The sequence below is a fragment of the Macrobrachium nipponense genome, chromosome 28 (assembly GCF_015104395.2).
Source record: "Macrobrachium nipponense isolate FS-2020 chromosome 28, ASM1510439v2, whole genome shotgun sequence".
Lineage (NCBI taxonomy): Eukaryota > Metazoa > Arthropoda > Malacostraca > Decapoda > Palaemonidae > Macrobrachium > Macrobrachium nipponense.
Genome location: NC_087217.1, coordinates 35844756 through 35862031, shown reverse-complemented (window position 1 = coordinate 35862031; position 17276 = coordinate 35844756). Strand labels below are relative to the sequence as shown.

The 17276-nt window shown below is 41.9% G+C and overlaps 1 protein-coding gene across 1 annotated transcript in view; it reads right to left on the bottom strand.

The window, feature by feature from the left end:
- Positions 1 to 17276, bottom strand: part of LOC135201156 (general transcription factor 3C polypeptide 1-like) — a gene marked incomplete in the record, with an annotated part of 923347 nt that overhangs the window by 817439 nt on the left and 88632 nt on the right. Inside the window, 1 exon segment of the mRNA XM_064230032.1 lies at positions 9218 to 9366. Coding sequence (XP_064086102.1) covers positions 9218 to 9366 — 149 coding nt within the window.

Below are 17276 nucleotides of genomic sequence, written 5' to 3'. Positions count from 1 at the left end.
ACCCTAAATAAAAAGAGGGTGTCGGTATGGTGCTGGGGCGAGTGAGACCACTACCACGGACCTCTTGCCATTTAGAATTCTCCTTCATCAAAATCCCCCTCCCTGAGAGAGCTGATACACGGCCGGCGCCGGCAACTACTACTACACACCCTCCCACGCCGACCTCAGCGCCTCTCGTGGCCATCCTTGAAGTTAGAGACCAATCTTGGGCGCAAGGGTGGGAGAAAACAGGGGGGGATTTCACTGGGCGACAAGGACCCTTGCCCAGAAATAGATTTTTCCTTCGTCAAAATCCCTTTTCTGGGCTCAGTCCGTGTCGCTTCGTGAAATAGTACCAGAGAATTAGCACAAGATTGGAGAGAAGTAAAATAAGGTCTCAAGAAAACAAAAAGAAAACAAAATGATTATAATCTAGTTGAAATATTTACAGAATTATCATACATAAACTTAAACTTAGCATAATGTAACATGTGTTAGCCTTAAAATATATAATAGGACTTAAAAACTATACTTAGGCTAACTTATGATAACTTAAAACTAGATTCCATTGAACAACTATGTACAAGTGAGACTCTCTAGCATAAAAATAAGAGAGGATAACTGACAATAGTCCTTAAGACTTATTAGTAAACATTCATATTATATATAAGTGAGTCTCCCTAGCATAAAAATAAGGGAGAACATCACCAAACAGTCACAATCAGTAATAATATTTACAATTGTGAGTGCCCCTAGCAAAAAAATAAGGGACACATCACCATATGTAGCCTTTCTAGGCAGCTAAGGCTCAAAACACGATTGTGCTTGACGGTAAGGTTAGGTTGAAATATTGGTGAGGCAGGTAGAAAGGAGATCTGGATCTTCAACTACAACTACTAGACAGTGTCAGGAGAAACTATGTTTCCCGCTGCCACTGCCGGAAATTTAAGAGATTCCAAGGATTTCAAGTAGTGACGTTTGAAAACTGTCTGCGATTTCCAACCCGTGTACTTTTTCAAATCATCAAAATTCATATGCTGGAAGTAATTAATAGAGGTGGCTACTGCCCTTATGTCATGGGCTCTAGGGAATGAATCAGGATTAGCTTGTTTAATAAAGTACAGGATTTGTTGTCTAATCCCTTTTATTGAAATAGTGCCACCTCTTTCCCTCATAAAGAGGGGGCCTGAGGATCTAGATGATGTCCTGGACAGATAGGCTTGTAAGGTCGTCACCGGACATAGAGAAGGGTCTTGGGGAAGAGGGAGGACCTTCCAAGGAGCCAACCTCATTAAGGGATCCTCATTTTTTGCTAAAAAGCTACGATCTGGAGATAATAGGACTTCTCCTGAGGGGAGAAATTCTACATGTCCAGAGGCTCTGGAAAGGGCCGACAGTTCTGATATTCTGGCTCCAGAGGCCAGGCTTAATAAAAATAATGTTTTTCTTAATAACATTATATAATTGCAAGAATCGTTGTCAGTATCTGAAGCCAGTTTGAGAATGTCATTCAAGAACCATGAAATTGAACTAGGTCGTTCTGAAGGTCTGAGCTTAGCACAGGCTTTAGGAATAGACAAAAAGTAAGAGTCTGTTAGGTCTATCTTAAAGCCAAACTGGAAGATTTTCTTTAAAGCTGACTTATTGGTGGTAATAGTACTAGCTGCTAGACCTTTTTCAAACAGGGATCTGAAAAAGGATATAGCTAAATTAACTGTCATGGTTTGAGAGTTTGTTTCCTTCAGGAAATTTGCCAGTTTCTTAACAGCAGCATCATACTGGTGCAAAGTTGATTCCCTTTTATCCGATTCTAAGAAAAGGATATTTTGGGGATCAATATTTGCATCTCTCTTAGCCGCAAACTTCATGAAGTCCATAAAGTTAGGGTTTTGAGAGTTCCTGAGGAAGCGAACACAGTCCTCATTTGTACTGACTGAGACAGTTTGGGATTGGGGATCCGTTGAGGTCGGAGACCCAATTCCAGGAGGAGAGGATACCAATTGCTCTTGGGCCAATCCGGAGCTACTAGAGCTACTTGTCCCTTGAATGTCCTGAGTTTGCTCAGGACTTTCAATAGAAGATTCACTGGAGGGAAGATATATATCTTCCTCCATTGATTCCAATCTATGGACATGGCGTCTGTGGCATAAGCCAGAGGGTCCAGGTTGGGGGCCACATAGCAGGGGAGCTTGTGGTTCGCTTGTGATGCGAAAATATCCACCAGGAGGTCTGGGACCTTTTGGCATATCCACTGGAATGAGCGCCTGTCCAGGGACCACCCCGATTCTAGAGGAACTGATCGGAACAGGGCGTCTGCTATCACGTTCCTTACTCCCGCCAGATGAGTGGAGGATAGATGCCATTTGTACTTGGTTGCTAGAGAGAAAATGGCTATCATGACATGGTTCACATGCCTTGATTTGGATCCTCCTCTGTTGATGCAGTGTACCATTACTGCGCTGTCCAAAACCAGTTTTATATGGGAATTATTGGCTGGTAGAAGCCTTTTCAGAGTGAGGAATACTGCCATGGCTTCCAATACGTTTATGTGAAGCCGGCGGAACTGAGGTGACCAAGTCCCTTGAACTTTCTTGAATTGGGAGTATCCTCCCCACCCGCTTAGAGAGGCGTCCGTGTGGATAACCAACGCCGGAGGGGGGAACTGGAGAGGAACTGATTTGGACAGATTCTTGGACTCCGCCCCTTGCGAAGAATCGGCGGGATTACTGACAACTTGTCTCAAGATTTGACATTTGCTCTTGAGCGCCAAACTCGATTTATATCTTTCAACTTTGCTTTCAACAGAACGTCTGTGACTGACACAAACTGGAGGGAACCTAGGATCCTTTCCTGGTTTCTCCTTGATGTCTGTTTGCATTTGAGGAATTGTCTTATTGATTTGGCTATTTCCTTCCTTTTGACCAATGGAATTGACAGAGTGTGGGAGTTCAGGTCCCACTGAATGCCGAGCCACTGAAAACGAGACTCCGGCGTTAGCCTGGATTTGGTCTTGTTTATTTGGAACCCCAGATGTTCCAGAAAATGAATTACTTTGTTTGTGGCTTTGAGGCATTCCTCGACGGTTGTTGCCCAGATGAGCCAATCGTCGAGGTACGCTACTACCATTATCCCTTGTGATCTCAATTGCTGGACTACTGATTCCACTATTTCCGTGAACACCCTGGGGGCTACGTTCAGCCCGAAGGGCATCACTTTAAAAGAGAATGCCTGGTCTCCCAACCTGAAGCCTAGATATGGGCGGAAGTGTCTCGCGACTGGGATATGATAGTATGCGTCTGTAAGATCTATAGTGGTGGTGACGGACCCACGGGGAGATAGTCAGCATTTTGAACTTGTCGCAACGAATGAATAAGTTTAGACGGGACAAGTCTAAGATTATTCTTCGTTTTGTTGAGCCTTTCTTTGGCAAGCTGAACAAGCGTCCTTGAAACTTTAAATGTTTGACTCTTGATACTACTCCTTTCTGAAGGAGCTCTTGCACATACTCTCTCAATTCCTTTGTTGGTACTTGAAGGAATGTCCTGGATGGAGGAGGACCTTTGATCCAACTCCATCCCAGCCCTTTGGACACAATGCTTTGTGCCCAATTGCTGAATCCCCATCGGTGCCGGAAGAGGAACAGCCTCCCTCCTACCTGAGGGTTCCTATTGGGTTTGGGCAGGATGTGCTCCGCGCCCTCCACGGAAGTGTCTCCCCCTGTTGGGTGTCCTTCCGCCACCCCTCTGGCGAAATGCACCCCTGGCTCTACTTCCCCTTCCAAACCTGTTGAGGGCTTGGAATGCCTGACCCTCAAAGACAGGATTGAAGGCTGGGGAAACGGCGTAGGAGGTCGAGGGCTGGTTCTGGGACGTCAGCAGGAGGATGGGCTGGCCCTGATTCTTCGAGGTCGACGGTTGCACCGTTTGTGAAACTGGGACCGCTTGGACAAACTGCTGTTGCTGGGGAGCCTGGAAAGGTGTAAACTTTCTAGGCTTCTTTAGTTTCTTCGTACCTGAGGGGGTACTTTCTGGCTTCCTCTTACCAGTAAGTCCCCAGCGGACCCTAAGGCTCTGGTTGAACCTGGTCGCTTTGTGGTGAGCCTCGTTTACCGACGATTCGGGAAAGAGGTCAGCTCCCCAGATAGATGACAAGAGCAGTTTGTTCCGCTTGTGACGTATAGTGGTCTCCTGCAGGACATGCTTCCTGCAGTTACGCCTAGCTACCACAAAGTCGTACAGATTAGACTGTACGGTCTGTGTCTGAGCCTTTGCCAAGAGTTTGAACAGAGGCTCCGTACCATAGGTAATGGCGGCAACCTCTGTCATCACCAAGGATTTCAGTGTCCTCCCTAGCCTGGTTCTAGCGTCGAACTCCGCTTGGATCAGGTTATCCGGTAGCCTTGGTAGTCTCTCCCTGAACTGTTCTATAGCGCAGTCCGGTTAGAGCTTCCCAACCGTGAAGGAAGCTGGAAGATCAGCTCAGAGATCCTCAGAACCTGGGAAGAGCGGAGATGTTGGATCCGACTCTCTCAGCTGGGGAAGAGGCTTGTCTTTCATGGCGGCCTGGATTGTCACTTCTGCCAACTTTGTGGTAAAGGGGAGTGGTGTCTCCTCCTCCGACACAAAGATGGTGAATGGGCTTTTGAAAGCCTGAAGTTTGGTGTTCACGCAGTCCCATTCTTCAAGGCATCTAACCCATTCTCTCTGGGCTTGTTCCCGACTGTATATTACAGTCTCCTTCGGGATCTTATCCTCTCTCCTCAAAGCTGACTCCGTCAACCGAGCGTAACCCATGACAGGTGGTTGAAGACTGGCGGGATGGAACTCGAAGTCCTCAATACGACGAGTTCCACAGTCCGGAGTAGAAATCATTCCGTCCTTGAAGGGTGCAAAGGCTGCGACCCTCCAAGGATTGCTCATGGTAAAGGAGGGGAGAGTGTTGTAGTCTGGCATTGGAGTCATTCCGGCGGCTGCCAGGGGAAGACCTGCTGGGGGATTATCCCTAAGGCCCGCCAGCAAGTTTTCCTGGTTTGTCAGTCGCTCCGATATATTTTGGATCGACTGACCGGATTCTGCGAACGAGGTGGAGATCTGAGCAAGCATCTGGTCTAGCCTGTCATTCATTATGGCCCCAACCATGTTGCCCACCTGTTGCATTGCCCCTGCAGTAAAAGTTTCAGGATCGAAGGGACCAGAGTCCCCGGTCGAAGCAGGGGTCTTCGGACGTGCTCCGGTGGACGTCGAAGGTACCGGCTCAGAGGGAGCACGGGCCTTCTCCTTGGAGGACTTGCCTCTTGAAACTTTGGAGTGTGAAGTCGAGGATGACTTCAATTTCTCTGCTCCGGGATGGTGAGCCGGAGACTTATGAGTAGATGAGGATGAAGTCTTCTTAGAAGACGTCCTCTCAAGGGTCTTCTGCTCCCATTTCCCTTTCAGTTTAGGAACTACTGAAGCTGACGACGTCCTGGTCAGAATGTCCGACTCAGAAAAGCCTTAAAAAGAGGAAGAAGGAACAGGTGATGAAGATCCAGATGCACCCAAGGGAAGCCCTTGAGCGCCCAACAAACCTACCTCAACCAACAACTCACCTTCCCCTACCGTCATCGGTTCGACGTTGAGATCTAGGGTAGCAACGTCCTTGGCGATCCCCGGGGCCCCTTCCTCCGCCATAGTCTGCGCCACCTGTTGCTGGATGGCAGCGATGCACGGAGCTGCCGCTGTAGGGTCGACGTACCCGGTCGACTTGCCGCCTGGGAAGATGCGGACAGCCATACTCTTGTCTAAAATGTAAGACTGCCCCTTGGATACGTTCTTGCCAAAGCCTCCTACCCAGGCTTCCAGGGTAGCCGACGCGGTGTCCTTCACGGCGGCAGCCTGAAATAAAGGGTCATTGTAGTCCTTACAACAAAGCCCCGAAGATAAATCATTGACACTCATGACTACGTCATACTTATGTACTTAACACAGGCTTATCTGACAGTATATACCAAGAACAGAGACAAAACCTTATGCCGGTATATACTTACTCCGGCAGAAAACTGTTCCACCAGATCATAGCAGATGGAGCAGGCTTTGTGATGCCACACAATTAGGTCGTTGTGGCGGACGGTGCAGGGAGCGTGGGTCCGGCAGACCTCATGACCGCAAGGGTCCTGCAGGATGGCGTTGCACCCTGCCTCCTGACAGCTGGTAGCCTGTAAGTGAACAGATACATAATTATCAGCAGTTACTAACAGGGCTAACCTGTTAAGAGATATGAAGCTCCGCTGCATGCCGGAGTGAAAAATATTTTGGACATAGTCCTTTCCTGTACTCCGTGAGAAAAAGTCCATAGGACAAGGTAAACTGGCCTGAAAACTCCGGTACACCGGAGCGAAGATTTCCGTCAAACCAGATACCTGCTCAGATACAGATAGTACACCGAGGTGAGGGTACAATCACAGCGGAGAACATGAGAAGATTATCCATAAAAACTTAAAATAACAGCAAAACAAAAATAAAAAATTGATAAACAAGGTAAGCGGTGCGTAGCTCCGCCGTAAAACCCTTCTGCAAGCCAACGGAGAACTCGGATGGTGAGCGGGTGCTCCGCCAGACAAGCGAAAGAGACAACAGAGATACCATCATGATACAGGGGAAGCATGTCAAGGCTGCTCCGTTAACACACCCCCCCAAGGAGCTGGCGGAGAGCTATACAGAGAGCACCGGCGGGGTGGCCAACCCAACCTGAACGCACGAGGAACCCCCCCGGAACTCATAGAAAACGGAACCAGCCCAACTCAGAACCCCCTTTTAGTCCGTGACTCCCGTATCGGGAGGAGGGGAGGGGTGCTCGGATGGTTGCCATAGCGACCGTGAGTGAGCGAGGACTATCTCACCCCCGCGCGGGGAGAGGGAGAGTGAAGGGGCTGAGGCGATCAGCTGGCCCGTCGCGATTGTAGGTGGACCACGAGGCGAACGAGACAGACAAGGCATAGCCTAGGCTATAACTAACCGCCTCAAACATGCAACCCATAATAAATACATTGTAATAAAATTGAAAGGAAGGAAATCACGAGTGAGAGAAATAGAAGGGTCGTCCAGGAGAAGTTAGGCTAGCCTCCCCGAAGGAAGACAGACTAACAACTCGGAAGCTGGCCTCTGCCGATACGTAAAACCGAGGGCGACGGCCAGGATGGCTCGACTAAAGAGCAGTGGGTAATCTAAAATATGGTATAAAAAGCCCACGTGCCTAACAGACCTAGACAAAGGTACATGCATGCATGAACACTGAGCTAAGACATGAGGCAAAGGATTTCCGAATAGTACGATGTAAAGCAATAGAATGAAAAGTAGCACCTTCCGCACCACGCTTAATATATAATATGATATAGACATATACACTGCACAGAATAGCCGCTACGATATAGAAGACCGAAGGAGCTAAACGAAAACACGAGGCGAGCCAGCATGGCGAGCCTGGAGCCAGACTAGGAAGGTCGTTATTGAACCTAAAAAACGGTTAAAACGGATCCTGACTGGCTAAAAATATGTGTAACCTTTCGGCAGTACTTAACTTAGCTGCGGCGATAGCTTGGAACTCCATTGCAGTAGAGATAAATCCAATAAGCACACAAAACACAGAGCAAGGGAAAAACACGTGCGTGTGGAAGGTCGCTAACGTAAAGGATGGCCACGAGAGGCGCTGCGGTCGGCGTGGGAGGGTGTGTAGTAGTAGTTGCCGGCGCCGGCTGTGCATCAGCTCCCTCAGGGAGGGGGATTTTGATGAAGGAGAATTCTAAATGGCAAGAGGTCCGTGGTAGTGGTCTCACTCTCCCCAGTACCATACCGACACCCTCTTTTTATTTAGGGTGAGCGAGTCAGTTACTCTGACATCCCCCTATTTTTATATTTTTTCTCTGGTAATGTTAGTATCATTAAACTAGAAATAATGAACTTAAGGGATTATTTCACGAAGCGACACGGACTCAGCCCAGAAATATTTTTTCATTTATGATGGTTACATACTAAACTTCAGTCAATGACAAAAAAAGGAGCTAAAAATGAACTCTTAATCTTGAAAACTAAGCATGCTGTGATTTAAAAATAAATAAATAAATAAATAAATAAATAAATAAATAAATAAATCAGCTTTGGCACTCACTCCCGAACGCCGCCGGCATACAGGAGACACTTTCGGATATATAGGCTCAGCGTTTAGGGGTTAATGTAGGATGATATTTTTAGGGATACTTTAGTGTTTGAACTTGCCAAGACAGGCAATTATAAGCATTTTTAGAGTAGGGTTCTAAGTATTTGTGGCTTCTAGCTATTTGCAGGGGTTCTGGTAAGCATCCCCCACAAATACAGGGGTACACTGTATTGACTTTGCTAATGTCTCTCAGTCAAGGGCAAAATATAGTTGTAGCAGAAAACAAAGTTTCCCCCTGACTTAAAACAGCCTTTGAATGAGTCTTGTCTCCTTGCATAAAAGGATATGACCAAGGAGATACTGATGATATAATACTGCACATCATCTGGTGTTTCCATATTTTCCCAAAAGGACTGCCAAAGATTTTTCCTTTTCTGACCTAAAATGGGAAATACATCACAATATGGTAGCTGGCATCTCCTGGACCTTGGGGAGGTGGATGCTGACTTAAGTTGATCAGCTTACTTGTTCCTAAGAACATCAGTTCTCACATTCTCTATTTACTTACAGCAACCATTCAAATATCTCTAAAAAATCACTGGATGTAATAGATTTTACAGGCTGAGGAGAATTATTACTATTCAGAAGAAACCTATACATATGGCAAGTACTAATGGGTATTTTGCTAACTTGTGCACAGCCACATCTGGGTAGGAAGAATGAGGGGAAAACTAGATCATTGTAGTGGGCATAGAAAGGAGCCCAATTGCCTCAAGTCCTATTATACTTGACAACTGTCTCAAACCCAAGGCACTATTCTAAAAGACAAACTATGAGAGACTTCTTTGATATTGGTTGGTCTGTAGTATGGTGTCCTGGTGGGACCATAAATGCAACTCCTTGAGGATTCACAGCAGCTACTGAAAATAGGGTTTCTTTCGTCAAAACCTTTAATTTAAGATGATTTGGAACTATCATCATCTTGGTAAGCTCTTAGTCAATCATACTTTTGAGCTAAAATGATAGGCTGTCAGATGGCAATATTTTGAATCTGTAACTCACTCATACAATAATATAATAAAGTTCACGTCTAATGATATGCAATTACCTTGTTAAGTGTAAGAGGGAGCCATTCTGTGTCTGTCCTCTACATCCTTTTTGCTGATGAGGTTGTTTCGTTATCAGATTTAATTTCAGAAGACGTTTTCTATGGTAAAACATTGATTTTGGGTTATCTCCCATTGCTGCAAGGCTAACCTGCAAGTTTGAAGACATTAAAGTTACTGTGAAAATTGCTTATTTAATATACTGTATACAACTGGGATAAAAGATCAACTCACAAATGCCTATATCATAATCTTGGCAAGTACAGACATTAAAGTATGATTGCTTTGTGATTCAAAACAAGAGACCAAGTTCACAATAAAGATGGATTTTCTTCAGTCACCAAATAGCGCAGTACACCTATTGGGTATGGGTGTAACAGCTGATTCCTTGACTTTATTGTCTTGGCCAGAATAAGAATGTACATAAAGTATGCAGAAATACACCCATTACTATTTGTGTGTATCGGGCAGTCCAAAAGAGATAGGCAAACAATATTTCAGTAGCGAATTTTTATAATGGGCCCATTGCATTTAAATTAGTAAAGAAAGTACTATTTATATATTCATTACTTGGCCAAATACATATTATGTCACCAACATACCTGGGCCAATACTACAATGTATAAGAGTGATTTCTTTCAGTATAGGTACTGCTTTTAAAAAATTCCATATACTAATTGCAAAACAGTGGAAACAAAGGGTTACACATAAGCCTACTAAAATTCTGAGAATAAAACTCTCCACTGAATACTTGTGGTTGTGAGGGTGAATGGTGAACAAACACATGCATGACCAACACTTTCTTCTTTGAGCATCCCTGTAGGAAATATCATGTACTTAATGTGGGCCCAGCCCTTTTCTCTCTCTCGTACATTATTCTTATTGACATCATTTAAAGCAGCATAATACTTTACTTCACTTAATACAATATAGTAATGAAGTCACATTTTTCATTATGCATGTGAAATAAAAAAAATTTTGGTACACAGCATTTCTGTATTGGCAACAGAAATGCCACCAACTAATGGGTTGAGGGTATTATTATTATTGAGGCAGTCCCCATTTCATGGCAGGGGTTCCAATCCTACCAAGGCGCCACTAATTGAAAATTCCCAATAATCAACATAATAAATGCCGTTTACGATCTCGTACCAATAAACCACTTATCGATGCTGTTAACCGCTTATCAGAGCCGACAAACCACTTACCAACACCAATAAACCGATGACTGCCACCGATAAAAAACTTACCGACACCAATAAAAAACTTATCAACACTGTACGTAAATCTGGTCAAAAACGTTGTTAGCCAAGTGCCATTAAACCGGAACACCAGTAACCAATGCCGCGGATAAGGAGCAAGCCCACAGAGGCCAATGACTTGAAATTCAAGCTTCCAAAGAATATGGTGTTCATTAGGAAGAAGTAAGAGGAAATAAAGGGAAATACAGAAAGAACAGATCTCACTTATTAAACAAGAAGAAAATATTTATTAAACACATAAAAGTGTATTAAAATGCAAGGAGAATAGTATTAGGGTAGTAAAGCATTGCATCTTTGCTTGAACCTCTGAAATTGCAATTGCATGCCATCTTCTGGGAGGCTGTTCAACAGTCCAACGGTGTGAGGAATAAAGAAATTCTGGAACTGCGAATTTTGACAGCAAGGCACAGTTTGCAAATGGGTGCTGTTGTTCAGCATCTCTGGTTCCTCAAGCAGATAAAGGGGATTAGGATCAATTGTGAATATGAAAGATCTGTAGAAATACAACTTAAGAAAAAGTAACAAACAAGAGACCATCCGACAATAGTTTAAGTCAAAACTGCTACTATTAAGAAACAAAACCTAAAAAGAGATAAATCTCTGGCAGAAGCAGACAACAACACTGGAGAACAGTATTCTAGTAAAGGAAGTACAAATTACCTAAAACAGGTTGTGTTGATTTTATCACTGTTGAATATATGAGACCTTATGAACAATACCAAACTTTCATGCAACATGTGCTGAAACTTTCATTAGATGTTTCTCAAAAGTCAGATGTTTGAAAATTCACCTAGAATAGTTAAAGCTTCACACACATTCAGCAAAGTTCCATCCATTTGAAGAGGAGGAGAGGTGGAACATCTGTATGTTCGTTTGTTTTTGCTTGTTTGTATGGTGTTTTTACGTTGCATGGAACCAGTGGTTATTCAGCAACGGGACTAACGGCTTTACGTGACTTCCGAACCACGTCGAGAGTGAACTTCTATCACCAGAAATACACATCTCTCACTCCTCAATGGAATGGCCGAGAATCGAAACCGCGACCACCGAGGTGGGACGCAAACCACATACCAACCACGCCACTGAGACGCTTGGAATATCTGTATGAGATTTACTAATCAATAAGTGTTATTCTTTTACTAAAGTTCAGCCTCATACCCCACCGACTAGACCATTACCTAATCCGGTCCATGTCCCAATTATGGATGAGGGCAGCTTCATTCCTCATATGTGGAGACTTTACTACACCCACAAGTATTGTATCATTGGCATACTGAACAATCTTGTTTTCCAGGCCAACAACCACTGCACTTGTACAAGAAAAACAGCAATGAACCAAGAACACTGCCCTTTTGGAACTCCAAACACAATAGGTCTTGGTTCATTGGAAATCTCATCCACATCAACTCACTGCTGACTACTTGTAAGTAAATCTTGAAGTAATCCTAAAGCATATCCACCCAATCCAAATTCTGAAGTTTACATTCAAGTTAGTTCCATCTCTTTTAAATAAGTTTTTTATTCCCTACAAATCTGTCCCAAAAATGTACAAACCTAACACCCTTTTCTTGGCATATTTGCTCCAGTCTGTCATTGATTCCAACTGCCTTGCTGAGGGAGTAGTGGCTTACATCGGTTCTAGGCAGAAGTCCTATAAGAATGCCATTATCAGCTTTCTCAGAGATGCTTTCTATAACATTCCTCAGGTTGGCTACAAGACCTTCTGTCTGGTCAGTTCTTCCATCTTTCAGAAATAAGTTGTTTCCTCCTCCCTGATCTATGATTGCACTTTTTATTCACTGCCTGGGCTATCTTCTTGTAGAGAAAGAAGTTAGTACATGGAAGGAGGAGGGGATTATTACCCAGGGTGTCCCCCTTACTGGTGGTGCCTAAGAAGGATGATTCAGTCCATGTATAAATGGATTTCCAAAAACTGAATGAGAAAACAATTCCTGTACAAGAAATACTGTACGTACATACGTATGTAGTAAAATTTGGAACCTCACCTTTCGAGTGAGGCGATCTCCGAAAGTGTCGACAGAGGAGGAGGACATATTGCAGAAAACACGAACACTTAACTTTACGAAACATTAAAAAATGACAGGAAACATTAACACTAAACTTTACGAACAACATTAACAAATGGCAGACAACATTAACACTCAACTTTACAAAAAACTTTAAATTAAATTTCTTTTTTTTTTTTTTTTTTTTTTTTTTTTTTACATTTTTTTTTTTTTTACTTTTTCATACTTTACATTTTTTACAAAATTTCAATTTCTTCACCAATGAATGGATGCCAGTCCGTTTACGGAATTTATCAAACCACCCCCAAGAAGCCTTGAAGTCTGGGGTTGCCGTCAATGTCCCTTCTCCTCTGTCGTCTTCGGCCTGGGCAATCAGATCACCGAAAATAGCGCTGGTCTTCTGGCATATTGCCGTCTTGGTTATCGTATTGCCACCGATTTCTTTGTCCTCAATCCATAGAAGAAGCAGGCCCTCCATCTCATCTTGCACGTGGCTCCTCTTGTTGGACAAAATAGTCATGCCCTTGGAAGGTGTAACTGTTTTGATGGCTTCCTTCTGCTTAAGAATGGTGCCTATCATCGACGGATTTCGGCCGTATTTGTTAGCGATCACACTCAACCACATGCCAGCCTCATACTTCTTGATAATCTCCATTTTTGTCTCCATAGAAAGCATTCTCTTCTTTCCGTGAACTGCAGCAACTTCTTGGGACCCATGACTATACGTACGTAAGTAATAAAGTTACTAATTAAGTTCTCACACAACACGATAAAGTACAAAGCAAAATCACAGACACGAATTTACGTTAACAAACGAAATCGTATATGAACGAATGAATTCCATGTGTTTACGATAACGATGCTGCTATGGAGTGACCGAACAACGCCTTTACGTAGATACACGATGAGAGAGATGCTGACCAATAGGAGAGCAGGATCTTACGGCGGTGACTAGCATCAGGAACCAATGGGAGAGCGGGAGGATGGTGGCGAGTCTACTCAGTTGGCGGCAACAACCTTTCGTAACCTGAATTATTTTTGTATGCAGAGACAAAAAAATCTTTGTATTTGCTTTCGTAACTTGAATTTTTCGTAATTTGAGACTTTCGTATATTGAGGTTCCACTGTATTAGCATTTTTAATGACTGTGTCAAATTTACACGAAACTTCCCCTTGTGCGAGGGGGTCTGAAACCTAACCTCGCGTAAATTCAGGGTATTACTGTAATTCTATATTATCATACTTTGTGCAGAAGTGCTCATCCAAATTTTTAATACCACTTGCATTTGCTAATTTTTTTCAGAAGAGAGAACTATGTTGTAGTATGTACAGTGGGGCATTGCTTAATCGCGGATCAGTAATCACGGAATCAGTCATTTACAGGTTTTTTCTTGGACCACTTCTCATGCTATATTGCTGGTATGAATCGCAGCTTCGCGGGACAAACGTGTTTCATATGCGATGTTTATCGGTAGGCTAAGCCTCGGCCGCGGTCTGATAATCACCAACATACATGAAAGAACTCACATTATGATGTTAACTGACAATTAAGGTAATAAAACTATTCTCACCTTATATATTATTGGCATATCTTCATAATAAGTAGCCTATTCAAGGTATATGTATGACATTCATTGGTAGGCTAAACCTAGTTGCAGTGCGAGAACCACCAACATACATGAACAGATTCACATTATGATATTAACTGACAATAAAGGTAAAAAAACCATTCTTGCATTGTATATTTTAGGCATATCTCTGAATTAAGTTCCTTCGGCAACTAAAAACAGTGATGATACTGGTAAAACGACATCAGTTGATTATTTTAAGAATGTGAACAAAACCAGAATGCAAATGGTAGATTGCTATGTTCATATCATAATACAGGCAAGTCCCCGGGTTACGAAGGTCTCGGCTTACGACGTTCCGAGGTTAAGGCGCTTCTCAATTATATTCATCAGACATTATTTCCAGGGTTACAACGCCTACAAAGCTCATCTGGCAGATGAAATATGACATCAAAAATGCAAAATAATCAATATTTGAAGGTTCTTTTGATGAAAAATGCAATAAGAATGCAGTTTACATAGTTTTCAATGCACCCAGAGCATTAAAAGTAAGGTTTTCTTAGCATTTTTTACGATGTTCCAGCTTACGACGCTTTTCGGCTTACAACGCGTCTCAAGAACGGAACCCCCGTCGTAACCCGGGGACTGCCTGTACTATAATATGGTAATAATACATGCAATATGATTAGACACAGTAAAACAACAGTTTTATTAAAATGATCATTATTCTCAATACACAATTATTATTCAACTTTTGCTAATGGATATTTGTCAATGTTACAACCTAATCAGGCAACAGTCTCAGTCTCTCTCTCTCTCTCTCTCTCGAGAGAGAGAGAGAGAGAGAGAGAAACAGCTGATTGCTGATGTCACCTGCCATAACTATCGAGCGTTTATCAAGTTGTGTTTAAGTTGTCACTGCTGATATTCAATGGTGGCTTCCAAAGGTAAAAATAAAATACATTTTTACTCATTCTTCATGTAACGGAGATCTGAAGAAAGAATCTCTCTCTCTCTCTCTCTCTCTTTGCGACGAAGCGTAAAACGAAATACGTAAAATCATTTTTTACCTTGTATATTATCGTCATATCTTCATAATAAAAAGGCTATTCGTGGAATAATTTCATATAAATGAAATAAACTTTTATCTATGCGAAGTCAGTCAGCTGACAAAATGTACGTACGTATATGAAAATCAAATTATGGTAGCGTTCACAGTAAGATTATCTTTCGAAATTGTAATAGTACTAGTCATGGTAGTAATAATGTTTGGAATATACGTAACATTCATTTTCAATACAAAATATTATTGTTATTCTGGTAGTAAATAATAGTTTAGAATGATCATATGTACTCTGCATTGTCAGGGGTTTGTGGCAGCAATGAAACAAACTAAATAAAGTTTTCCTTTTAGGCTACGTGTTTAGGAAAACATGAATAGAATCGGCTTTGCAACTTCGTTCATTTCAATATTTTTAATGAAACAATAACTATCATTTGTACTACTAACATGGATCTGTTGAGTCCAGTGTTACCAATTTTGCATTTTCAATGCTAGCTTTCATTTTCTTGAGGTAATTAGCAAGAAAATTTTCAATCTAGCATCTGCCAGGAAAACTTGCATTTGTTTTCAAATACATCTAGCATTTTGACATCAAATCTTTGCAATGTTAAGTTGAATATCTCTCTTATTCTGCCATGTTTGATGTATCATGTAAGAAAAAGAACAAAATCTTGCAAAACCATTTTCAGGAATTGAATAGAATAAGTTTTGAAATTATTAGGAATCATGTGTGTGTTAGAAACATGTTTGAATCGAAAAAGAGAGCAACCGGTTGAAATTGGCTGGGTGGCATTATAGTGTATGATGTGAATTTTTTTTTAGCACTTTATGGAGCAAAATCTAGCAAGAAATTGCCATTCCCATTTGGCAACACTGGCCTGCCCACGTTTTATGTTGTTATTGAAGTCGTGTTCGCTGCGTTCTTTAAATTGCACCCATATAAACAAGTTAATTATGTGGCATCCAAAAGCCCCGATTGTTTTACTTTTATGATTGCACTGCAAAATTTCACCATCTTTATCAACATAGAATGTTGGTGATTACCCATATGATTTACATAATTTTAGTATTTCACTTACCTCTCTCCCTCTCTTTCTTTATAAAAGAAAAGAGGGCCACGTGAGTACATAATAGCACATGCTTATGTAGGCTTCTCGCTGTGATCCATAGGCTAGTAAGCTACATATGTACAGTAGTATGTATACTACAGATATTTTTAAGGCTAATGTTGTAAAATAACTTTGAAACTGTCTTGAATTTAGTTTAAGGTGATAGTTGAAGACATATTTGGTGTTTGATCTAAAGTAGGCAGTTATAAACATTGGAATAGTGGTCTTGGGTGGGTTAACTATTAAAGTAGGTAGTTTTTAGCAATTTTTGAGGGGGGGTACCAGGATAACACGGATATTTACTTATCACGGGGGGTTCTGGGCCCTATCCCCCACGATTAATGAGGCCCTACTGTAATGAAATTAATATTGGGTAATGATCACTGGCATTCCAATCTAATCTACTACGTACTATTTGCTTGTTGTACAAAAAATTAAGTCTAAAGAAGAAAAGGTTCCAAGGATTTTTGAAAAATATGTGCTGATTTCATCATCATTTATACAGCACATGGTGTTTAAATCTATGAATTTTTCTATTTCATTTCATCATCTATTAGGGTCTGTACGATACAGCCCATCAGGTCGTGAGCATTAAAATCACCTACTAGTAATGTAGGTTCCTTGGCATTGTCCTGTCAAACCTTAAGTTTATCAATGTCATAATTTTTATTAAGTTCGTTGTATAAATTATAAAAAAAAAAATTATCATTTTTTATTCGTATTTTAATACTTGATATTTTTAAGTCAGTAAAGTTTACAGGTACTTTGTCATACTCATATATGGCTGTACCTAAATTTCATTCCTCACCTCTAGATGCAGATGCCAAGGTATATTTACCTATTGTTGACATAATTGATATGTTGTAAACATATCATTGGTTCCTATTCTTTTAGTAATCGTTGCATGTCTTATAGATGTAATCTGGTCTGTAGAACATTTACATTCCATTGTATAACATAGCTATTGAAAATATTTTGTTATAGATGTCGAGTTTTGCTTTCTTTTTATGTCTTATCAGCTTGGATTTTTCC